At 36.3% G+C, this 24,261-nt stretch overlaps 5 protein-coding genes across 5 annotated transcripts; 2 read left to right on the top strand and 3 right to left on the bottom strand.

Moving 5' to 3' along the window:
• Positions 1–2,886: 2,886 nt before the first annotated feature.
• Positions 2,887–4,911, top strand: LOC120277468 (cytochrome P450 CYP82D47-like). Its single transcript, XM_039284328.1, has 2 exons — positions 2,887–3,935; positions 4,021–4,911. Exons 1-2 carry the CDS (start codon positions 2,979–2,981, stop codon positions 4,639–4,641), a joined length of 1,578 nt encoding a protein of 525 aa, XP_039140262.1. The 5' UTR covers positions 2,887–2,978; the 3' UTR covers positions 4,642–4,911.
• Positions 4,912–9,876: 4,965 nt separating this feature from the next.
• On the bottom strand, positions 9,877–12,631 carry LOC120277791. The gene is made up of 2 exons (XM_039284631.1): positions 10,705–12,631; positions 9,877–10,571 (listed from the first exon to the last, which is right to left on the bottom strand). The coding sequence occupies exons 1-2, from the start codon at positions 12,629–12,631 to the stop codon at positions 9,877–9,879; spliced, it is 2,622 nt and encodes an 873-aa protein (XP_039140565.1).
• A 1,068-nt stretch (positions 12,632–13,699) lies between these two features.
• Positions 13,700–16,631, top strand: LOC120278126 (transmembrane protein 147). Its single transcript, XM_039285043.1, has 7 exons — positions 13,700–13,859; positions 13,982–14,051; positions 14,155–14,214; positions 14,782–14,896; positions 15,707–15,822; positions 16,048–16,172; positions 16,322–16,631. The coding sequence occupies exons 1-7, from the start codon at positions 13,783–13,785 to the stop codon at positions 16,443–16,445; spliced, it is 687 nt and encodes a 228-aa protein (XP_039140977.1). The 5' UTR covers positions 13,700–13,782; the 3' UTR covers positions 16,446–16,631.
• On the bottom strand, positions 16,599–17,306 carry LOC120278127. The gene has a single exon (XM_039285045.1). It carries the CDS (start codon positions 17,150–17,152, stop codon positions 16,778–16,780), a length of 375 nt encoding a protein of 124 aa, XP_039140979.1. The 5' UTR covers positions 17,153–17,306; the 3' UTR covers positions 16,599–16,777.
• Positions 17,307–17,870: 564 nt separating this feature from the next.
• On the bottom strand, positions 17,871–24,260 carry LOC120277792 (putative B3 domain-containing protein Os03g0621600). The gene is made up of 11 exons (XM_039284632.1): positions 24,215–24,260; positions 24,014–24,127; positions 23,439–23,931; positions 23,168–23,364; positions 21,922–22,162; positions 21,659–21,666; positions 21,016–21,322; positions 20,789–20,922; positions 20,104–20,368; positions 19,190–19,323; positions 17,871–18,520 (listed from the first exon to the last, which is right to left on the bottom strand). Exons 2-11 carry the CDS (start codon positions 24,122–24,124, stop codon positions 18,224–18,226), a joined length of 2,187 nt encoding a protein of 728 aa, XP_039140566.1. The 5' UTR covers positions 24,125–24,127; positions 24,215–24,260; the 3' UTR covers positions 17,871–18,223.
• Between the last annotated feature and the right edge of the window lies 1 nt (position 24,261).

Here is a 24,261-nt window from a genome sequence, read left to right on the forward strand (position 1 = left end):
TCCCACACCCATCACCAATGCAACAGCAAACTCTCCATCTCCATCTCCTCCTCTTCCTCTCCTTCCCCTTCATTCACATATAGCACATGCCCATGCAATTCCATGACATAACCCTCCATCAACTCACTACCCCGTCTCTACCTTCTTCTTCTTCACCTTCTCCTCACTCCCTCCCTCTCCTCTCTTGCCACCACCTCTATCCCACCAACATTACCAACCATTTCCATTCCCTCAACTCTCTCCTCCTCCGCGACCAACTCCGCATCCCCTCCCTAACTCATCTCCTCTCCTCCTACCACATTTTTTTGACTTCTCCTTCTCCATAACTCCGGCCTCAACCTTGGCTCCGGTGAATTCTTCATCTCGCATCGTCGGTTGCCCCTCCTCGTCCCTCAATACCTCATCCTCGACTCCGGCAAAGAATGTTCTCTCGGTTTCAATGTCTTCCATGCTCCCAATGCTACTCCCAATCGACCCATGGTAAAAAAAGAATAGTACTTTACCAGCTGCTTGCTGTTTTATTTTCCAATTATTTTTTCAATTGAGAGAAAGAGAATAGTAGGAATTCTCTTATCCCATTCGGAAGGATACTATCCTCATAATTATCCATGACGTCAGTGTCGGCCCAGCAGAGTGCTTTCGCCGTTCGTGTTCTTTCCGATCTCTACGCATTTCACCGCTCCACCGGAAATTCCCTCTGCCCCTACCGTACTCCAGCTTGGTAGTTACGATGCCATGGCAAGAGGAAGAACAAGGTTAGCCTTGCTAACATGGTTAACTCTATTTAAAAGAGAAAGGGAAAGGAAGAAGAAATAAGAAAGAAGAAGAAAATAAGATAGGTTTTTTAATTGTTGTGCTGACATGGTGAAGTCTGCTGATATGGCTAAGCCACGTCAGATCGCCGTTAACGGCGTTGGCGTCAATGACTAAATTGAAAGCAATTTATAAGTTTAGTGACCAAAATAAATTTTTTTTTTTTGTTTAGTAACCAAAATAGGAACTAGTGGATAGTTCAGTGACTAATTTTGTAATTTACCCTTAATTAAAAGTTGAGGCACTTATATTTATGGGCCGTTTGGTTCGTGATAATGACATATTACCACGTAATGAGATTACTATGGTAATATATATGAGTGGGAATGTTATATGATTGGGAATATTGCGGTAATTTAATATAACCATGTTTGGTTGGGAACTCTTATTATCGGAAATAGTTCATTACCGTATTTAGTTGTCATGGTAATCAATTTGTTAAAATATAAAAAATTATAAGATTATCATGGTAATCCAAGATAGACACCAAATTTGATGGTAATAGGATTACCATTTTTTTGGTAATATTTATAAGTTGATAATGTGATATTACCATCCACATTACCACCGATATAATGCCAAAGTGGTAATATTTTCAGATTACTACGTAACACGTGGTAATTTTTCTACATTACCACGAACCAAACGGTCCCTAGAGTTGTAACTTGTAGCATTACTATAGAGATAACATGTGACACTTGGCAAGACAAGGGCTACCATATATAGAAAGATTAAACGCCACCATCAATCATCTTGTGCAATTGAGGCATTCATAATTTTATTTTAAAAAAAATAGATGAAGGAAGCGGCCACATTTTAAAAAAATCAGGAATATATACAAATATAAAATAATATCTTAACACACCAGAGTCCTCATTTGAGTGAGTTTTAAGATTTAATTTTGAATTTTTTTTAAAATAAACACTCACAAACAACTTTGTACTAGTAGGTAAAGAGATCATTAGTAGGATTTACTCCTTTTTATAATTGTTTTTTAAACTCACTTGTTTATTTGAATGGATTTATGATTTACATCCATTTTCTCCTATATATTACTTAGATAAGTAATATTCATGTTTGAAGTAGTAGTTTGATTTGTTATGTTAAGCAAAGTCAGAAACACTTTGTCCTAAGCCAGCGAAGTCCATTCCGTATAAGATGATGATGATTTGACTTGATATCGTTTCACATTCAGTCTGAGTCATTGGTAGTATTTTACAGCGCTAGAGTTGGTTTATCAATTTAATGATGTAATCTATTAAGATTGCAATGTAGCTATTTAGTATATTTGGATAAGGACTCATGAGAAATATCTATATATTGAAAATTGTGGAAAACTCATGCACGGGATGCCTAAAGGATAACCGTACAATATTTATGCTCTCACTCTATACAAGTTAAAATTTAAACCATAAATATTTTATGTAGGGATCAGATGCTAAAAGATCATATAGTTTTTAGCGTAAATATTTATTTATAAAATAAATTATTTTGATTTTTTTAAATAAAACTATTATTTATTGTAGAAATTAATATTATGAAAACAGTCGACAACAATCTTTTTAAAATAATGTAAATTTAGTATTCATTTTCATTGGCCGCTAAACGCCAAGGTGGAACACTTACAACTTCAACCATATACACAGACATCTAAGAAAAAGGTTTTTAATAATTCAATTATCAACTACACTTTATTTTCTGTCAAGTCTCGGGAAATTCAAAAAAGTTCATAACCCGTACCGCCGTAAATATTTGAACATAGTTTCTAATTTTAATCAAACATAAATGTGTGTAAATGTGTATTATATATTTATAAATTTTTTTATTTCGGATGTACCTGCAAAATGGGTTACGAAACATTAACATTATAAAAAATTGATCTACTTTTTCTCAACCAACTCTTGATCTATTGCAAAATGGGTTACTTATAAGTCGATGTCAAGATCATGTTTGTGTATACTTTAATGGCTTATCCGTTTTGTAAAAAAACTTTTGTTTATTTTTTTTCTTTATTTAGATAATCAACAACGCAAGGTGATATCAAATCGCTAATAACATTGTTAATAACTTGTCTTTAACGTTTGCATATATATATATATATATACACACACGAACCTAAACACACACACAGAGGATACATCTAGCTACAAACTCAAATACACCATATGGACCATCACCTCCTTGAGTTCCAATCCATTGTAGCACTGATCTTTACTTTCATCATTCTTTACAAACTATGGTGTAATACCACTTCAAAAAGCTCCATTAACACCAAACAAAAGAAACCACCTCAGCCTTTTTTTGCTTTACCAGTGATAGGCCACTTGCACTTGTTCCTCAATCGCCAACCTTTTTATCTCACGTTGGCCGACATGGTTGATAAGCTTGGCCCGGTGTTCATGCTCCAACTTGGCTCCCGGCGCACTCTGGTCATCAGTAGTTGGGATGTGGTCAAAGAATGCTTCACCATTAATGATAAAGCTTTCTCCTCCCGGCCAATCACAGCTGCCACTAAATACATCTGTTACAACGGTGCCATGGTTGGCTTTGCTCCTTATGGCTCTTACTGGCGTTCTATCCGCAAGATCGCCACCACTGAGCTCCTCTCCAACACTCGCCTTGATAAACTCAAGCATGTCATGTTGGCAGAGATTGATACATGCATTAAAGAACTACACAACCTCTGTGACAATAATAGCAATAATAATAGGGTTGATATGAAGAAATGGTTTGGAGATTTGAACTTCAACGTAGTGCTACAAATGGTGGTTGGAAAACGGTTCTTTGGTTCCGGTGGTGGCTCTGATGAGGCTTGGAAGTTTAGAAAGGCAGCACATCAATGGTTTCACCTTATCTTTGTCTCAGTACCATCGGACATGTTCCCATGGCTTGAGTGGATGGATCTTGGTGGTTATGTGAAGGCGATGAAGGCTGCAGCCAAGGAGATGGACTGTGTTATGGTTAAGTTACTGGAGGAGCACAGGGAGAGGAGAAGGAGGACTGTTTCAGGGGAGCCCTCCGGTCAATCGGACTTCATGGACGTGATGCTTTCCATCATGGAGGATGGCTTCCAGTTTGAAAACCAGCTTGATTCTGACACTGTCATCAAAGCTAACTCACTGGTATATATATATATATATATATATCTTATACTTTGAGAATCAATTGATATATATATATATATAATGATTATTGATTGTCATGAAGGCATTGATACTTGGAGGAACAGACACTACAAGCACGTCCATGACAAAGGTTTTGGGGTATCTACTAAAGAATCAGGATGCATTGAAGAAGGTGCAGACTGAGTTAGATGAGCAGGTTGGTAAAGACCGAGTTGTGAACGAGTCAGACATAAAGAATCTGATCTACCTCCAAGCAGTGATCAAGGAGTCATCCAGGTTAAGTCCTGCATCTGAGTTTCTAGTCCCAAGAGAGACCACTCAGAATTGCACTGTGGCCGGATTCCAGATCCCGGCCGGCACTCAGGTGATGATCCATGCATGGAAACTACACCGTGACCCACTTGTTTGGCCGGACCCATTTGAGTTCCGGCCAGAAAGGTTGTTGGAAAGTGATGCAGGAATAAAGATTGATGTGAAAGGGCATAACTTTGAGTTGGTTCCGTTTGGGGCTGGACGGAGAGCTTGTCCAGGGATCTCTATGGGTTTGCATGTGATGCACTTGACGTTGGCCAGGCTCATGCAGGACTTTGAGTTTAGAGCAGTTGGAGATGTCCCGGATGAACTTTTTGAGGGTTTGTTCTCTTTGCCCTCTCACAAAGCTCAGTTGATGGTGGACATCACTCCACGTCGATGTTCTCTCTAGAGCTTTACTATAAACCCTAGTTAGGGTTTTAACCCATGGAGTAACTTGTGTTTGTAAATAGTGCTATTGCCTTTAGAAAATGTAATCTGGCCGGGTACGTCCACAAAACATCCCATATTAATAAATAGGAGAGAGGGTTAAAATGAAAGAGATAAGAACAATTTGGTAGATGAAAAGTAACATGAACAATGCCATATTATTGTACCCGTTTAAAATAGATGTTTTTTCACGGTACTACTATATTATTGTACCCGTTTAAAATAGATTGGTCAGATGTCTTTTCACAGTACTACTATATTATTGTACTCGTTTAAAATAAATTGGTCAGTTGTCTTTTCACAGTATTATTATTTATAAATATAGTAGTACTATTTAAAAAACAATGAAGCACTGATTGCAGGGACGGAAGGAGGGGGGTCAAGGGGGTGCTTGAGCACCCCTTGGCCCCCATCTTATATAATATATATATATATATATATATATGCATGTATATGTATATACACATATATGACATATATACTTATATATATATATTATATATATTATATATATTTTTTAATTAATATGAATGTATTTATATGTTTATATTTAATATAATCTTGGATATCATGTGGACTTATTTTTTAAATACTATAGTAACAAGCTACTTCACCCAATTAAAAATTTACTTTAATGATTTTTCTATATAAAATCTTCAAATTTTAAAAAACAATTTTATAATCAGTTTTGATTTTATTGAATGCCATAATCTTACGAGTCTTATTATTGAACTAGTTAAAACTAGATTGTATTTGGTCGAATGATTCAACTTTTACTTAGTAATGATAGTTGTTAGCTGTATATATATATATTATATTTTTTAAAATATTTATTATTATTATTATTTAGTTTGAATTAATATAAAAAAATTTCATATTTAAATTGAAACTAGATTGGATTTGACCGAATAATTAAACTCTTATCTCATGGTGATATAATCGTGGTATATTTTTTGAAATATTAATTATTATAATTTTAAGTTTGAAGTAATATAATTTTTTTTAAATTAAAGTTAGCACCCCCTTGATTTTGGCCCTAGTTCCGCCACTGACTGATTGAATTAAAATCCAACCGTTTGCATCTACAAAGGATTGATCCTCATAAGATTATATATATATATATATATATATATATATATATATATATATATATATATATATATATATATATATATATGAATGCATGTGACTTGTGTTCATGAATTGAATACCATGTTAAAATCAGTGTTTTTAGACTCGAACCGGACCAGGTTGACACGGACCCAGCCTTAAAACCGGTCCGGTTCAATATATAAAACCGGGTTTTGATAAAACCGAGGTTGAACCGGCAACCAGGGCGATAGGACTGGTGACCCGGCAGAGTCATCAACCCGGGTTTGCACTAATTTTTTTTTAAAAATTTTTATCTTATTTTATAATATATTAATGTTTGGGGGTTATAATGTAAAATTATAAAACTAAGGAAGGAGAGACCAGTGAATATTTTTGAATTTCTTAGTTGTGTATTTCCTTGTGAATATTTTTTTATGCTTCTCAATTAATTTTATATTAATTTATTCTTATGTTATTTGGTGTATTTCACATTTTTAATTTTTAATGTGATGTACTTCAATATTTATTTATATAAAATACGGGCTTAAATTTTTAAAAATCATGTTTTTATTTTTTTTATTCTTCAATATTTAATTTTTTGAATTATATATAACTAAAAATGATATTATTTTTAATAAAAATTATTGACCCCGGTTGAACCCTTCGACCCCTGACCCCTATCATTCTCCGAGTCGATACCCGGTCCTGGTCTGAAAACTTTGGTTAAAATACAGGGGGTCAGAGGGAGATTACTTTTTACTCCTTGTATGTGTATTTTTTATTTTTATGAACTCTTCTAATTTTTGCCCATTACGATTTAATATTTTTCTAATTATATAATCCTTGATAATTTTTTTTAAATATAAAAAATATCTATGTTTTTTGAAAAAAGTTTTCCAAACATGTAGTAATCACAAATATAGTCCCACTAATACCGGAGCATTGGTTAAAAATATTAGTTTTGTGATCAAGACCGGTCACACAAATACCAGGCAACTTCATGCCATGCACCTGCATGAGTTTGGTCTCTCCTTCCCTAAATATAGGCCTAAATTAATCATTTTATTTATTTTAGATTTACAAATAAAAAAATAAAAATAGGATATATATATATATATACACTATATGTTAACCGCAGTTCATAGAATATGTTACACTACCAGTTCAATTGGTCAACAAAAGGTCAATTAATCAGGGGGTATGTGGTGAGCATGAGCCCAAAGGAGAAATGACTCAGTGGAGAGGAACAACAATGGCAAATCAACACGTGGACGGATCAGTTGTGGAAAAGGCAAAAGAAGCAATGAAGGAATGGAAACAATTTGTAATGAATAAAAGCTAGAATTGCAGTAAACACACAATCACTATTCAATCAGGTTTCACAGAACAACTCAATCCACTGAATAGCTGAGAATTTTCCAGATCTGTTACTATTCAGGCCATTCAAACCTCAAAAGTCTTAGCAGAAATTACAGTATCTAGTGACATTCTTCAAGTAACAACAATTGAAGTTCATCACATTCAGTAATTAAAATGTAGAATGTAACAAGGTTTAAGTAATAAGAACACTCTCACCCAAACCCACTACTAGTTGAGTGAAGTTGACTGAAGAACAAGAAACAATTTGTAATGAATAAAAGCTAGAATTGCAGTAAACACACAATCACTATTCAATCAGGGTTTCACGTAACAACTCGATCCCACTCGAATAGTCGAGAATTTTCCGGATCTGCTACTATTCGTGCCATTCAAACCTCAAAATTCTTAGCAGAAATTACGAGTATCTAGTGACATTCATCAAGTAACAAACGAATTGAAGTTCATCACATTCAAGAATTAAAATGTAGAATGTAACAAGGTTTAAGTAATGAGAACACTCTCACCCAAACCCACTACTAGTTGAGTGAAGTTGACTGAAGAACAAGAAATTCCAGAAATCCCAAGATCCACTGAAGACCTTGCCTCCCTGCTCCCAATACCATGAGAGAAACCAGGGCCTCAATTCCCAATTTCCAAAGATGCCCTTTTTCTTTCTCCTCCCAGCTCTTATATTTTTGTTTTATCATTTGGTATAATGTACTCGCGTAACCGCGAGCTTATCCTCCTCTCTCGACTTCCTCGTCGACACGTGGTACCCTCATTGTTTTCTTTCCATTCCTTCATTGCTTCTTTTGCCTTTTCCACAACTGATCCGTCCACGTGTTGATTTGCCATTGTTGTTCCTCTCCACTGAGTCATTTCTCCTTTGGGCTCATGCTCACCACATGCCCCCTGATTAATTGACCTTTTGTTGACCAATTAAACTGGTAGTGTAACAATACCCCTCCCATAATCAATGACCTTGTCCTCAAGGTCAAGGCCTGGATATTGTTGAAGCAGATGATCCACATCCTCCCAAGATGTGTCATCCGATGTTAATCGATGCCATTGAATCATCACTTTCGTTACTTGCTTGCCCCTCCTAATAACATCTCGGCATTGTAAGATTTTCGCCGGAAAAATGACAGGACCCTGAGAAGATGACATCAAGGGCAATGGTAGTGTGGTTAATTTTGGATCACCAATGCATTTTTTCAATAGAGCTACATGGAACACCGGATGTATCTTGGCGCCTTCAGGCAGATTCAAACTGTAAGCTACCTTACCAACCTTCTGCGTTATCTGAAAGGGCCCAAAAAACTTCATTCCCAGTTTCTGATTCCGATGAAGCAAGACAGAATTTTGTCTATATGGCTGAAGCTTGACAAATACCCAATCTCCCACCTGAAATTGAACTTCAGATCGTTTCAAATCAGCAAAACGCTTCATCCGGACTTGAGCTCGAAGCAGATTACTTTTTATTTGAGACAAGAGTTTGTCACGGTTGGCGAACCATTGTGATACAAGAGGGGGAACATCATCAGTCTCCATGTGAGGAAGAATGCCTGGTGGAGATCGGACATAGACTACCTGGAAAGGTGTCATGCCTGCGCTTGTTTGATAGGAGGTATTGTACCAATACTCAGCCCAAGGCAAAAGGTCTACCCACTTCCCATGATATTCACCTGTGAAACAACATAAAACATCTCTAAGCACTTGTTTAGAGCCTCAGTTTGTCCATCAGACTGTGGATGATACGCAGTGGACATTTGAATTGAAGTACCCATCTTGGGAAACAAATATTGCCAAAACCTGCTTGTAAATGTCTTGTCACAGTCGTACACAATAGAACTGGGAAGACCATGTAATTTCATAACTGAATTTATGAAAACTTCTGCTACCACTGTACTAGAAAAATCACTCTTCAAGGGCATGAAATGGCCATATTTTGATAGGCGATCAACCACCACGTAAATAATTGTATATCCCTTTGAATTTGGCAACCCACATATGAAATCCATGGCTATATCTTCCCAAATCTGAGCTGGAATTGGTAGTGGGTTTAACAATCCTGCTGGAGATGTAGTGAAATCTTTAGCTTGTTGGCAAATCATGCATTTTTTGACATAATTGTGAACATCCCGTCTCATTCCCTTCCAAAAAAATTGTGCAGCTAAACGCATGAAGGTGCGCAGGGATCCAGCATGTCATCCTAGCAGAGAGTTATGGAAATCCTTCAATAAACGTTGTTTCAAACCATCATCATTGGGAATTACCAACTTAGTCTTCCAACACAGCAGACCTTGACGCAGAGAATAATCAGAATTTTGCAGATTTTGATCAATTAAAGATGTCATAATGGGGCCATAGAATTTATCTTGTTGTTGCAGGAGCTGTAATTCAGAAAAAAAAAAAGATGCCTGGGATTGAGAAGAAGTCAGGGTGAAACAACTTGACAGAGCATCTGCAGCCAGATTATCTCGACCAGGTTTATACTCAATTACAAAATCAAACCCAAGAAGTTTTGGTAACCAACATTGTTGTTCCGGCGTTTGAATTGTTTGTTTGCATAAGTGTCTCAATGCTTGTTGATTTGTCCTGATGATAAACTGGTGACCCAATAGATAATGTCAAAATTTATTGATAGCCTCCATGACAGCAAATAACTCCCGCACATAAGCGGATTGATGTTGCATCCGAGGAGACATTTTTCTTGAAAAATAGGCTATAGGGTGTCTTTCCTGGCTTAAGACTGCCCCAATAGCCACCCCCGAAGCATCAGTTCCAAGTACAAAAGGTTTGGTGAAACTGGCAATGCCAGGATTGGTGCAGAAATCATGTCCTGTTTAAGTATATTAAATGCTTGTTGTGTAGTCTCAGACCAACAGAAGGAATCCTTTTTTAGTAAATCAGTGAGTGGTTTGGCCAACGAAGCATATTGCTTTATAAATTTCCGATAATACCCACTCAGCCCCAAGAAAGCTCTAACTTGTTTCAGAGTTTGAGGAATAGGCCATTGAACAATGGCAGCAATTTTAGAAGGGTCCATCTCCACCCCTTTGTTTGAGACTATATGGCCCAAATACTCCATTTGGAACCTGCCAAAACTGCATTTAGATAGTTTGGCAAACAATTGATGATGCATTAATGTAGAAAGTACACTCTCAAGATGTTGGAGATGAAGGTCCCAATCTGTACTATATATAAGGATGTCATCGAAGAAGACCAACACATACTTGCGCAGTGCAAAATGGAAAACTTGGTGCATAAGATTTTGAAATGTTGCAGGGGCATTCGAAAGGCCAAATGGCATAACTAACCATTGATAATGTTGGTGAGTTCGAAATGCTGTTTTAAATTTGTCTTCTGGATGTACTAAGATCTGGTGATAACCGGACCTTAAATCAAGTTTAGAGAAATACACTGCCCCATATAACTCATCTAAAAGTTCATCAACAGTGGGAATAGGATAAGCATCCTTTACCGTTATGGCATTCAAAGCTCGATAGTCTGTACAAAACCTCCACGTACCATCCTTTTTTTTTAACCAAAATAATTGGAGAAGAGAAAGGACTTGTATTATGCTCAATCAACCCTTCGCTCAACATTTCCGTCACCATCCTCTCAATTTCTGCTTTTTGACTGTGAGGGTATCGATATGGTTTCACCTTTACGGGTGCACTGCCTGGAATTAAAGGAATTTGATGATTACAATTCCTTGAAGGAGGTAAAGTCATAGGATTAGAAAAGACCATCTGAAACTTTAATAATAATGCCACTAATTCAGGTGGAGTCTCCAAGGGTAAGCTGTTCTGAATTTCTGTAAATAGATCTGTATCTGTTGTTTGTAGTGGAAGACTTGAATTAGAATCCTGAATTATTTGTAAGGAATAGCATGCACTCACTGCTCGAGTACAACACAACCTGCTTAATTGATTCACTGAAGCAAAAACAGGTTTTGAACTTTTTTCCCCTTTCAAAATCATGAATTGATTGTTATGATAAAACTGAATAACTTTCTTGTCATAATCTACGACATGAGGCCCTAACTTTGCCAACCAAGATGTACCCAATATCAGATCAGCTCCTTCAATTGCTAACACAAAAGCAAGTACTAGCAATGTATATCCCTGTACATCAATAGTTAACTCAGGAATTTGTCCTTCCACATTTAAAGTCTGACCATTGCCCACTAGGACCCTCAACGGTGTTGTAGGTAGTATATCCAATTTCAAAAACTTGACGACACGAGGTTGAATAAATGTATCATCACTGCCACCATCCAGCAGGATATTAACCTGTTGTCCACCCAGATTTCCTGTGAATCTCATAGTTCCTGATACTGTGGAACTAGACATTGCATTGAGAGACATTTTAGTATTGTTTTTTGTACTAAGCTCCTGTACCTCATCTGGTGGATGTGGGTCAATAAAGAATTCACTGTCATAAATTGTGTTATCATCGTCATCCCATTGGAGTAAGAGAAGTCGCTTGTTAGGACACTTATGTGTAGGTGAGTATTTTTCATCACAATTAAAACATAGCCCCTTCGATTTCCTAATCTGCATTTCCTGAAATCCCATTCTGCGGAATGTTGTTGGTGGGCGGTGGGTAACATTGCCTGTAGTGGAATTGGCCATTCCTAATAATTTTTGTCCTGAAGACACTATAGTAGAAGTATTCCCCACAGGAGCTGTAACTGATATAGGTTTCAATTTTGTATCAGGTATAAACATGTTTGTGCTGTAACTTTGTTTCCTTCCCAACTGCAGCTTTTCCTCAAACAATCTTGCTAAGGATATTGCCTGATCCAAATCCTCGGGATGCCATGGAATGATTTCTGCTTGTAATTCTTTAGTTAAACCACTAACAAAACTGTCCAATAAAATGTCATCCGGAACACCCTGAACTCTATTATCCAATGCAGTAAATTGATCAAAAAATTGAGCCATCGTACCATCTTGAGTCAGACGAAACAGTGAATATCTTGGACAATCAAAGGCTGATGGACCATAATTTTTCTCCAAGGCTGTAGTGAGTACTTCCCAAGAAGTTAATTTCCCTGATTTCTGTAGTCGTTGAAACCATGGGACAACCGGTCCATCAAAGTGGACAGAAGCAATTTTCAATCTATGTTTATCAGGTACTGCATAATAGCCAAAAAACTGCTCAGCTTGAAAGATCCACTGCCAAGCGTCAGTTCCTCCAAACCTTGGAAAATCAATTTTTATGTTCCTCACTGAATAGGTGTCCAGTGAGGTTTGAGCAAGGTCATGAGGAGAATCATCAGGTACAGACTGCAATGTAGATGATTCACCCTGAGGTTTAAGAGTCTGAAATGTTTCGATCATTTGAGATAGGCCTTGCAAAGATTGCTGAATAAATGGTAAGGTTGTAAGAGCTTGTTCAATGCTTTTAAATCTCTGTTCATTGTTGTCCATTAAAGTGAATAATGTTTCCACCTTAGCCTGGATTTCCTTCATAAGGGTATTTTCGGCCATTGAAGGAAGTGACAACAAAAGCACCAATTTGTAATGAATAAAAGCTAGAATTGCAGTAAACACACAATCACTATTCAATCAGGTTTCACAGAACAACTCAGTCCACTGAATAGCTGAGAATTTTCCAGATCTGTTACTATTCAGGCCATTCAAACCTCAAAATTCTTAGCAGAAATTACAGTATCTAGTGACATTCATCAAGTAACAGCAATTGAAGTTCATCACATTCAAGAATTAAAATGTAGAATGTAACAAGGTTTAAGTAATGAGAACACTCTCACCCAAACCCACTACTAGTTGAGTGAAGTTGACTGAAGAACAAGAAATTCCAGAAATCCCAAGATCCACTGAAGACCTTGCCTCCCTGTTCCCAATACCATGAGAGAAACCAGGGCCTCAATTCCCAATTTCCAGCATGCCCTTTTCTTTCTCCTCCCCAGCTCTTATATTTTGTTTTACTGCTGGTATAATGTACTCGCGTAACCGCGAGCTTATCCTCCTCTCTCGACTTCCTCGTTGACACGTGGTACCCTCATTGTTTTCTTTCCATTCCTTCATTGCTTCTTTTGCCTTTTCCACAACTGATCTGTCCACGTGTTGATTTGCCATTGTTGTTCCTCTCCACTGAGTCATTTCTCCTTTGGGCTCATGCTCACCACATGCCCCCTGATTAATTGACCTTTTGTTGACCAATTGAACTGATAGTGTAACAGAATATCCACAAAATTCAAAAAGTTAGAGATAAGGAGATATAAACATAACTTGGTATAGTAACAATAGCATTAAATTTTTCTGTAGATGTTTTTAAAAATAGAGTTGCATGTCTAAAATTGGTTGAGTTACTGGGATGATACGGACGTTCGTATACCAAGCGGGTTCATATAAATATATATATATATATATATATTAAGAGAGTGAAATGTTTGGGCAACCTTCTATAGAAGTGTTCATAATGGTAAATGGCCCGGCCTGTGATTTGGATTTAAGAGGCCCAAAGATATCCCAAAATCTAGGCCCATTTGATCTCCATCTCTCCATAGAGAAAGGAAATACATCTCTCTCTCTCTCGCTCTTTCTTTGAGTCTCTGTTTCTAGTGTTCTTTGTTATCTTGGTCCTTCTCTCTCTCTCTCTTCAGGGCGGCGAGGCGACGATGACCGTCTTCCACTTCTTCAACTGTGCTATCCTCACCTTCGGCCCTCACGCCGTCTACTACTCTGCCACTCCTTTGTAATCTCTCTTTCTCTTTTGAGCTTTCGTGAATTTTTCTAGGATTTGGGTCTGTGATTTAGGATTTGTAGAAAATTTTTGATTTTTTTTTTTAAAAAATTTTGGTTTGGTGGGATGTGTAGATCGGAGTATGACACTGTTGGAACGTCTGTGAAGGCGGCTGTGGTTTATCTTGCGACAGCTTTGGTCAAGGTCTGATTTTTTTTTTATTGTTTGGAGAAAAGAAAAAAGTTCTCTTTTTGTTTGGTTTTTTAAAATGTTATTGATTTTGGTTGTGAATTGATGTTTTTTGCAGCTTGTTTGCCTTGCCACTTTCCTGAAAGTGCCTGAAAATGATAATTTTGATCCCTATCAGGTATAATCTGATTCATTTTTTTTCATTGTTTTAAATTCCATTTGGAAGTTTTAGATTTTGTGTTTTATATGTTGTGATGCTCTTTTGTTTCTGAATGTTCTGTAGATTTCGATCCGAACAATGTAAGAATGTTGCTTTATATATAGAATTTTCTTGGAATCCTGGATAGATAGGAGGGTTTGTGGATTGGGTATTTCATGAAGACCATTGTGAGTTGCAAGCAATAAATATCGGCAATCAATAGTACTGCTTCATATTGTGTTGTATCATGTCGTGCTACATTATGCATCTTTTAGCAAAGTAATGTAATTCTAAAGTGAGTAGCTAGCTTGCCTAGAAATGACATTTGTGTAATTGGCATAGAGGTTATAGTTTTTAGATAATGTCTGTTGGAATTGTTTGTCAGGTAGGAGTGAAATTTGTGTAATCAGCATTGTAATATAACTTGAGTATCTTAGACATCAAATTATCTTCCCTTTCTTTATCTTTGAGCTTCTCTTTTCATAATCCTTGGCGGTAATTAATTTAGTTGACCTCTCTTATCTGCTTGCTATCTACCCTCTCCAGGAACTGCTGAAAGCAATGATTGGCTTCATAGATGTCGCAGGGCTCTATTTTGCGTTGACACAATTGACTCACCGAAACATTTCTCAAAATCATAAATTCCAGGCAGTTGGGCTTGGTGAGTTCAAATATCATTGATTAATGTTCTTATTTTTGCTTTTTTGCCCTATTGAATGATTGTTTGTTTTGGACAAAACTATGTAGAAATCAAATTTATGCTTCATAGGTCAAATTTCCTTCACAAATCCTGTGGGATGAGTATCCATGATTTGATAGGTGGTGTTGTTATTGCATCATATCCATTAGCTACATCGCATGCCATTATCAGATATAAGCTTCTATGATCTAAGGGTTAAATGGGCGTGTGACGTGACTTATGTATATTGAAATTTCCATAAGTTGAGATAATTACCTGCATTTTCTTTTTCCTTCTTTCCTTCTTTTTTTAGGGAAGCTATGTAAACCACACTTGATAATAAACAGAGTTCATGTAGTCTGTAAGATTTAATAGTAAGTAATATTGGTACAGAGTTAACATGGAGAATGTTGATATGTTTGTTTTGTTGATCTAAACTTAAGCCCTCAAGCACACCTCAATAACGCAATATTTGTATAAGGACACTTCTGCTGTGAAATTAGAAATAAAATCAAGTTCTAAATGAAGTCATTGTGATCTACTAAAAATGGGTCCGACATATGAGCATAATTCATATGTTCCAGTTTGCCTTGTACCTGAACACATTTTTGTATTTCCTATTGTAGTTTCCTTCTCATGCTTACATGTTATGATTTGGGTTGTATGATGGTTGATGGATAATTGAATAGATTCAAGATTTTTCAATCATTATAAACTATTGAACGGCTTTCGCATATCAAAGTAGGAGTTCCATCATATTTATTATTAATGTCATGTATGAAACATTTGCAGGCTGGGCATTTGCGGATTCTGTTCTACACAGGCTGGCACCTCTTTGGCTCGGAGCTAGAGGATTAGAGTTCACATGGGAATACATCTTGCAGGGTCTCGAAGCGAATGCCAATCTGGTTTGATTGTTTCCTTCTCACTAGCATAACTATTTTTTTGCATGAGTTATTGAATCTATGCTATGTTTACATGATACAATTAGACAGGTAGTCTATGAAATGAGATCCTCTAGTCTGCCATTCTTTGATTACTAATTTTGTCTTTAATTTGCAGGGCATTGATTAATTTGCATAAATTTATTTACTATATCTGCTAGCATTTATACTTTTTAATCTTCTTTCCAGGTATTAAATTTGTCCCTTGCTGCACTGGGATCACTAATGTGGCTTAGGAAGAACAAACCCAAGACTCTTGTTCCAATCATTTATGCATTTGCCGGGATCCTTGCAACGATGCCTTCAATCACTAGGTTTTTCCGCTGATCCTCTTTGCTGCTCCATTGTTTATTTGCCATGTTGGCCTATGCAATCTATTGATTCTGCTTAAATGCAAAAGGATCAAAACCTTGCAATGTTTTCATAGTTATCATGCTTAAAAAGGGTTTTATTCTTTACACAGTTATCTAAGTCGAGGTCTCGGCTGGAATTTTCCAGAGGTGGTCGGCTTTGAACTGATTTCCTCGCTGGTGATGGCCTTCTTCAGCTGGCAGCTCTTTTCCGCATGTCAAAAACCATCAACATAGCACATTGAAATCAAATTAAAGGCAGAAAATTTTTCATTACTCTTTCAATCTTGTCACAATTTGGAGATTAGACTATTAATCAAAACTCATCTAGGCTTATTATTTGCTCTAGTAGATTGAGATTGTAACCTCATAGACAATGACATTATTGAATGAATGCCAAGATCATCGAGTTTATCATCGAAATCATGCTCCATACTTTGAATTCTTTCTATGTGAAATACCTTTAGGAACTCAATGGAACAATACAGACATATGAAATGGCAGGAACAAGAATGCAATGGCATAAAGACAGAAATTAGATAAAACTGCATATTCTGTTTTTTCTGTTTTCAGTTTCCTTCAGTTTCCTCCACCCAAGCTTCAATTCGGAGAAGAATGAAGCCAACAGCGACACCGATGAGGACGAGGCCATTCATGATAGCGGCGATCTTGAATATCTCGGCTGAGGCATTGCAAGTGGAGGTGAGAGCTCCTCCACCAGTCTTCTTTCCCTGAGACTTGGTCTTCTTCAAAGAGGTAACAATATTGTGAAATGAGTGATTGGTGCAAGTAGGAAGGCCAAGGGTGGCAATGCTGTTATGAGCTTTAAGACCTCCAAAGGAGTTGAGTCCTTCAATGTGGGACACTTTGGACTTGGTTTTCATTGAAGAGTTGAGGATGGTGGAGCATGAGATTAGAGTTGTAGGGAGAGTTGTGGCCATCATTGCAAAAGATGAAGTTAAAGAGTGAGTTGATAAGAATGAGGAGAAAGAATGGAGGATTAGTGAAGGGAAGGAAGGAGAGCTTTGTATGAGAAGGATGAGGTTGAGAGTGTGGATAAGGTGAGGGGGATGATGGTTGGCTGTGAATGGAGATTACATTGTCTTATTTTTCTTTTGTTATTGAATGGTGACCAAGAGAAGCTTATGTAGTGAAGTGTGCCAAGCACTTTCTTCTTCTCTTGTGGGACCTACCCTTTTTTTTGTAATTATTATTATTATTTCTTTCTTTTTTCTGGGGTAAGAATACAAAACAAAAGGGTTAAATTATAGACTCGTGATTTAAAAAAATTAAAGCTATTTATAAAGAATTTGGGGAAGTTTAAGTTGTAAAAAAAAATTAAATTAAATTTTTTATGCTTTAACCTGAATTAAATTAGAAGGATGATTGATTTGAAAATAAATAATGATTTTTTATTAAAAATAAAAAAAATTATAATTGATTTTAATTAAGATATCATGCAGTCCTTATAAAGAAGATATATTATGTTTATTGTTTAATACTTATAAAGAATATATATTATAATTATTGTTTAATAATATGTATTGCATAAAATATTATATATAAATAAAAAATTATTGTAATCCAAATTAAAACTTCCAAAGTTGTACTAAGATCAGCAAGTAAAAATTGCATGGTATGCCCATTTAAAACCTCCAATAATAACACTAAATCAACAATATGTTACAATACACAGACTAAATCAACAATTTGTTACAATACACAGACTAACGATGAATTTAACACTGAAAAAAAGTTAGAAAGCCATAAGAGATTGGAGATCCAAATTGAAAAGGATTACACAACATCAATGTTGATAATAATCATCAACTCTGCTACATATTCTAATTAATTACAAAATTACTAGAATACATCCTAATCAGCCTAATAGTCTAAGGGTAGGGAATAACATTATAGTCAGGATGGATTATGTGAGGTGGTCTTCATCAGAAATGCCGAAATAAGACATATATTACAGGGTGATGCAATCATGAAATGCATCCTTGATCCATAGATTATGGCAATGGTACAGTAATGCAGGGCTTTGAATCGGAATTCTGTTGTTCTTTAACTTTGCCGGATCGGAAGATGTGTAAACGGATTGCATCTGCACTAATAAACTCGAAGATACAGGCATCACCTTCTTGCAGGTTGTTGGCATTGCAAACATTGTGCCAACCGGAGGATAGATCGGTGCCCCTTTTTGGACGAGCATGGAGCTCCACAGGCCATGACTTTCCATGAGGATCGTAAACAATCATTTTGTGCTTCTTATCTAGCCTGTGTATTTTGACATGCACCATAGGGATTCTCTGAAATACAAAACAATATGATCCAATTTGTTTTGTCAGACAGAAAGCACTGAAATAAGGTAATGGTAGTATGACAAGGAAATTTTGATAGACACTGGAACAATTAGATGAAAAAGTATGGTAAGCCAAAGAAAACGGAGAAACATTAATTCAGTATAATTTTTATTCTAGTAAGCAGAAGGTCACTCTCGACGGGAGAATAGTCTATTAAGGAAGCAACGCAACAATTCTCCAATCCCAACGATACCATTCCTCTGGTATCAAATGAACATAAATTTTAAAAATCTAACCAATAAGCTAGCACATTTAGTTGTTCTTGCAAAAGAAACTAAAGCAGACTCAAAGGCAAATCCATGCCCCAAAAGGTTGCATGATCTACATGGAATAAAAAAAAAGCATATCATAGACCTGAAAGGAATATGACTTGTTGTACAACAGCCATTACAATGCAGAAGTTGGCTTACAATGCAAATTAATTATTCTTGGTGCATAATCAAAGATTCAAGAGCACAAATTGTATACATTATTTTTGTCTATCACACTGAGTGGAATCTCACTGTAAACTAAAAATTCATGCCAGTAGCTTTATATAACCAAAAATAAAAAATAAAAAATAAAATTTGGTGAAGTTAAGATCAGCATAATCACAAGACTGAGAAACAAACTCACCACTTTATATTTATATGCACGTTTCCAAGAAACAATAAAATGTGAATGCTTGGATTTGAAAGACTTTGCTGCTCTAAAAGCACTCTGTCCTCCATTATCAGCCAGAGGTCTCTTCTGTGGTTCAATATGATTCTCTGCATGAAATGGGACTACAATATAAGTCATAAACAGTGTAATAGCTAAAAAAATTTCATGAAGGAGGATAATTGTTGAAGCTGCTAACAGCTTTCAAAGGCCAACATTATCAAGATTGCAAATATTAAACATGTCAGCACCAAAGTTCTGAAAACATAGCAATTCAAACTGAGCTCCATAAAGTATAAATATGGTTGAAAACACTGTGGAAGATAAGGTCAAGCTATAATAATCAACAAACTATTGGATGACATGAAAAATGCTCCAAGCACAACAACCACCATAGCATATCCCCGAGATTGGCCCAGACATATCACCAATGACTTATAACCTGGACATATTGAGCAGCATCAGTACTATGTTGAAGCTATGAAGAATGATAACGTCCAAATGAGCCACGTCACAATGAAATAACCATCATGGCTTGATCGTCATAGCAGTACAAATCATTTATTAAAACTTACTACAATTTTGGCAATATTTGTTCTCTATGATGCACAAAAGACATTTTACATTGCAAAACAGATAAAACCAGCAACAACATTACATTGAATCTGCAAACATAGGTAGCATTAAAAGATGGTAGAGATCTCAGAAACCCAACCATTATGTCATTGGAAAATTAGATACTTTTACGCCATCATTTCTCTAAATTTTTGCAAATAATTTCTGAAACAGTTACAGTTTTCTTCCATCAGGCAAAATTTAATCCAAAGTAAATCAAGTGAAAGTTAAACTTTGCCCATCGAGGTTGAAATGTTATAGTAAAGAGGTTTTACCAGATTTTGGTTCTGCAATTTCTTTTTTCGTGCGAAATATGTGAACATTTATGACCTTCCCTGCTTGAACGAACTCAAAAAGACACACATCTCCATACACCAAGCCCTTTTCTCGACGAAAAGTGGACCACCCAGTGGCAAAGTCTACACGACCATCCTTCCGAGACTTCACTTTGACAGCCCATGAACAACCCAAAGAATCCCTAAGAATAACAGACCTCTTCTCAAACAGGCCACACTCTCTGACCACTGGTTTAGGCACTGTCTGAAATTGGAAGACATGGCAAATAGCAAATAAAATTGGTAAAACAAACAATGCCAAAAATGATCATAAGAGAATTTTACGGAATAACTATACAACACTTAGGTTCAATGAATTATTGGTACAAGTAACCAGGCATTGCCAAAAGATAAACCTCAATAGCATAGAATGAGGACTATAAGTCTATATAAAGTTAGTGTCAAATAACAGTCTAGCCCAAGATTTTAGAACAGGTATGCCAATTCAAGTACCCAAAATTTGCTACTTTTAACCCTTTCAATGTTCTGTATCTAGAAATTGTCTAAAAAATTCAGCAAAGGTGGTTCTTTTATTTTCTCTTTCAAGGTATATATATACATCATCAAAGAGGACACTGAAAAAGCAATTCAGAACAACAAAATAGAGAGAAAGAGAACAAAGCACCATGTGATTCAAGCGTGTCTTCCTGCAAACACCAAAGAAATGCGGGTGCACAGTCTTGAAATCACCTACAGCTTCAATAATTCCTTCTTTATCAACGGTTTTAGAAGACCTCACATGAACCAATGCAGAATCAACTGCAAAACCACATCCAAGAACCCTAATAAAACCCTAAATCTCCCCCCAAAAAAAAAATTAAAAATAAAAAATAGAAAAGCCAAATTGCAAACCTTCTCGCGAATCAGGAATCGAGCAACCCACGACCTCCTCAGACTTCACCGGAGAAGGAAGCTCCTTTTCGCAGCCATTCTTCCCATAAACCGTGACATCGAAGCCACGATCACCATCAAAGACGAAGACAACGAAATCCCCATCGGTTATCGAGTGTGCTTCCGCGAATGACTCCCATCCACCCCTAAAAAACAAGCTTCCATCCAATTTATCAACCCTAACACGCCAGGCACCACCTCCATTGCTGCTTCTGAGCAAGGACCTCACTCTCCCCTTCAAATGCTTTGCAAAACACGGCGGAATCCTCTACAACAACAAGAAGATCAGCAGAGATAGGACATCAAGAGAAGAACGGATCGAAGGACAAAGAGATCACCATCGACGACTTGAAGTCTCCGACCATCACTTTGAAGAAGGAGACAGTGTTCTTCTTCTTCTTCTTCGGGGGCTTCGCCATCGACGGAGCTCGCGAGTCACTGAGTCCCGAGGAGCGCGTTGCTTCTTATAACCGTGTTGGTATTGGCTCGCGCCATCGTCCTCGCGATTCGTGACTGATATAAATGGACGGTGATGATGAACTCTTTCTTTATTTATTATCATTATTTTTCTTTACATCTACAACCCTATCAAGTTTTAAATTACATATTCACCTGCACAAACTTATCAGTAATTAACAATAGCTTATTTTTATTATATATTTTTAAAATTTAAGTATTTTGTGATTTTAAATTTGAATGACAAGCAAGAAATAAAACATAAAATATAATAATTAATAATATTTGGAAAGTGAGAGAAGGGCAAGTAATTTAGATATTTTCAGGGGGTGGAAAGTAAAAACTTCTTACAAGAACCAAAACAACATGGAATAAAAGTCTTAACAAAAGTTTGCATTGCATATATCTAACTTGGCTGCCAGAAATAAACATTCATTCTGATCTCTTTCTTCTTTCCAATCAGCTCGAACAAACAAATATCACCTTCCTTTAACTTGTTATCGATGACGAACCGTTTCCATTGGCCGGTAAATCCGGTTATATTCTTCTGGACAAGATAATTAACCGCCCAGCTCCGTTCCCCGCCCGGAGTTTGCAGAAGAATGATCTGAGATGTATTAGGAAGGCGCCGCACAAAGCCACTGGGGATTGTCTGCAGTTGAAAAAAATGCCGATAATGAGAATGTATAATGCAGCATGAAAGCGTAAACCGAAAGAATGCGAGACACAGGTTTATATATGCAAGTCCATACTCACTTTGCTAATAGATATAAAACTATTAGTTACTCGGATAGACAATAATGAGAGACCCAGGTACATATATTCAAGTACAAACTCTCTACATTAATAGATATAGAAGTATTAATTAGTTACTCCAATAGACAATAACGAGAGACCAAGGTTTATAAATTCACTCCATAAATTCACTCCATTAACAGATATAGAACTATTTATCACTTTGAAAGACAATAATGAGAGACCAGATTTATATATTCAAGTTCAAAGTCACTTCGCTAACAGATATAGAACTATCAGTTACTCGGATAGACAATAACGAGAGACCCAGGTTTATATATTCACTCCATTAACAAATATAGAACTTTTAGTCACTTCGACAGACAATAATAAGAGACCCAGGTTTAAGTCCAAACTCACTCCGTCAACAGATATAGAACTATTAGTCACTTCGATAGACAGAGAGACCCAGGCTGATATATTCAAGTTTAAAGTCACTATGTTAACGGATACAGAACTATTAGTTACTCCTATAGACAATAATGAGAAACTTAGATTTATATATTCAAGTCCAAACCCACTACATTAACAAATATAGAACTATTTAGTTACTCCAATAGACGATAATGGTAACATAGGCATCAGTGGATTCATCATGCCAATTGTAACTTTGGGTTGGGAAATGAGTATTTTGGATGAAACTCTGGGCAAATTCATTAAGATACTTCAACATGATAAATCATGGAAATTTATCAGTGCTAAGATTGTATTTTTTGACAATATGTTGCAAAATGTGGTCTAAGATTCTTTATGTTGCAATCTGTCTTTATGTCAAAACAAACAGATGGTAATGTATCATGAACATATGGATCAAGACTTCTCTTGGAAATTGAAAGAATGACATAAAACAGAGACAACATACTAAGAAACATCTGTTTGAGACATGAGTCAAATGCATGATGGAAACGAAGAATGGATATTTCGGCCTAACAGATCGAACAAGCTGCACCAAACTCTTCTTTTCCAAAGCAGTGCAATGTTTCTTTCTCGATACGATGATGTTTCCAAGATTGAATTTTCTCGGCATGGCCAATTCAACTTGAGCCTCTGAGTTGATACCTAAACAATTCTTACAGTCAGAGAAAGACCGAAAAAAACTGATACATAGAAAAATATATATCAAGCACACTCACAAGGTCTCCCGGGCTTTCTCTTCTTGTTCAACAATACATCATCAATCTTATGTGAGGAATTCCTCTCTGATTGATTAGCTCTGTGATTAAGCTCACATTGAACACCTTCAGAGCTACTTGAAGAATCACATTCAATCACTGTAGGACTACAAAAAGGAGTATTAATAATCTCAACAGAGTTATCATCTCTCTCAACGCATCCAATATTCCTTTTCTTGTTGTTTTTCTTAATAAAATAAGCTGAAACTTTCTCACATCCAGTACCATCCATGACCAGGACATCAAAACAAGATTTTCCATTATATTTGAACATCAAAACATCACCAATTTCCAAACAATGAGCCTCCACAAACTCCTTCCATCCATTTCTAAACCACAAGGCCCCATCCCTCTCTTCAATTCTCACATTCCATGAATTCCCAATTGGATCTTTCAACTCAATGTTTTGGGACACAACTTTGCAGAAATTACTGGTGAGTTTCTCTGGTATGCTCTAAATATCAACAAGAATAATCCAAGTGAAAACAGTAACTTTTGTTAAATTGATTATTTACAAGAAAAGATGAATGTTTTACCATTTGCTTGGAGAAGTCACCATTCATGGTTTTGAAGAAGTGGATGCACTTGGCATGGTCCCAAAAGTAGTGTTCTCTCCACTTCTTGCAGCTCTCACAATTATCCACCATTTTCTGCTGAAAAGAAGGATCAAAAACAAAATTTTCATAATGCATAAAACAGAGTGATTAACAGAAAAAAAAAAAAAAAAGGAAATTTACAGGAAAAAAGTTTTGGGATGATGAGCTTCCCCTGTTTGCACTTCCAC

Source organism: Dioscorea cayenensis, chromosome 15, assembly GCF_009730915.1.
Source record: "Dioscorea cayenensis subsp. rotundata cultivar TDr96_F1 chromosome 15, TDr96_F1_v2_PseudoChromosome.rev07_lg8_w22 25.fasta, whole genome shotgun sequence".
Taxonomy (NCBI): Eukaryota; Viridiplantae; Streptophyta; class Magnoliopsida; order Dioscoreales; family Dioscoreaceae; genus Dioscorea; species Dioscorea cayenensis.

Bases quoted from the DNA above. Each gene is read 5' to 3' on its own strand.
- LOC120277792 (XM_039284632.1), bottom strand. From the start codon at position 24,124: ATGGTGGATAATTGTGAGAGCTGCAAGAAGTGGAGAGAACACTACTTT. The intron at 20,923-21,015 runs GTTTGCAATTTG...GTGGTTTTGCAG, and splicing joins GATTCCTGATTCGCGAGAAG to TTGATTCTGCATTGGTTCAT. The intron at 20,369-20,788 runs GTGCTTTGTTCT...TTCCAATTTCAG, and splicing joins AGACACGCTTGAATCACATG to ACAGTGCCTAAACCAGTGGT.
- LOC120278127 (XM_039285045.1), bottom strand. From the start codon at position 17,152: ATGATGGCCACAACTCTCCCTACAACTCTAATCTCATGCTCCACCATC.
- LOC120277468 (XM_039284328.1), top strand. From the start codon at position 2,979: ATGGACCATCACCTCCTTGAGTTCCAATCCATTGTAGCACTGATCTTT. The intron at 3,936-4,020 runs GTATATATATAT...ATTGTCATGAAG, and splicing joins TCATCAAAGCTAACTCACTG to GCATTGATACTTGGAGGAAC.
- LOC120277791 (XM_039284631.1), bottom strand. From the start codon at position 12,631: ATGGCCGAAAATACCCTTATGAAGGAAATCCAGGCTAAGGTGGAAACA. The intron at 10,572-10,704 runs GTCCTTTCTCTT...ATGAACTTTTAG, and splicing joins GTTGATTGAGCATAATACAA to ATGAGTTATATGGGGCAGTG.
- LOC120278126 (XM_039285043.1), top strand. From the start codon at position 13,783: ATGACCGTCTTCCACTTCTTCAACTGTGCTATCCTCACCTTCGGCCCT. The intron at 14,052-14,154 runs GTCTGATTTTTT...TGTTTTTTGCAG, and splicing joins TTGCGACAGCTTTGGTCAAG to CTTGTTTGCCTTGCCACTTT. The intron at 14,215-14,781 runs GTATAATCTGAT...TACCCTCTCCAG, and splicing joins ATAATTTTGATCCCTATCAG to GAACTGCTGAAAGCAATGAT.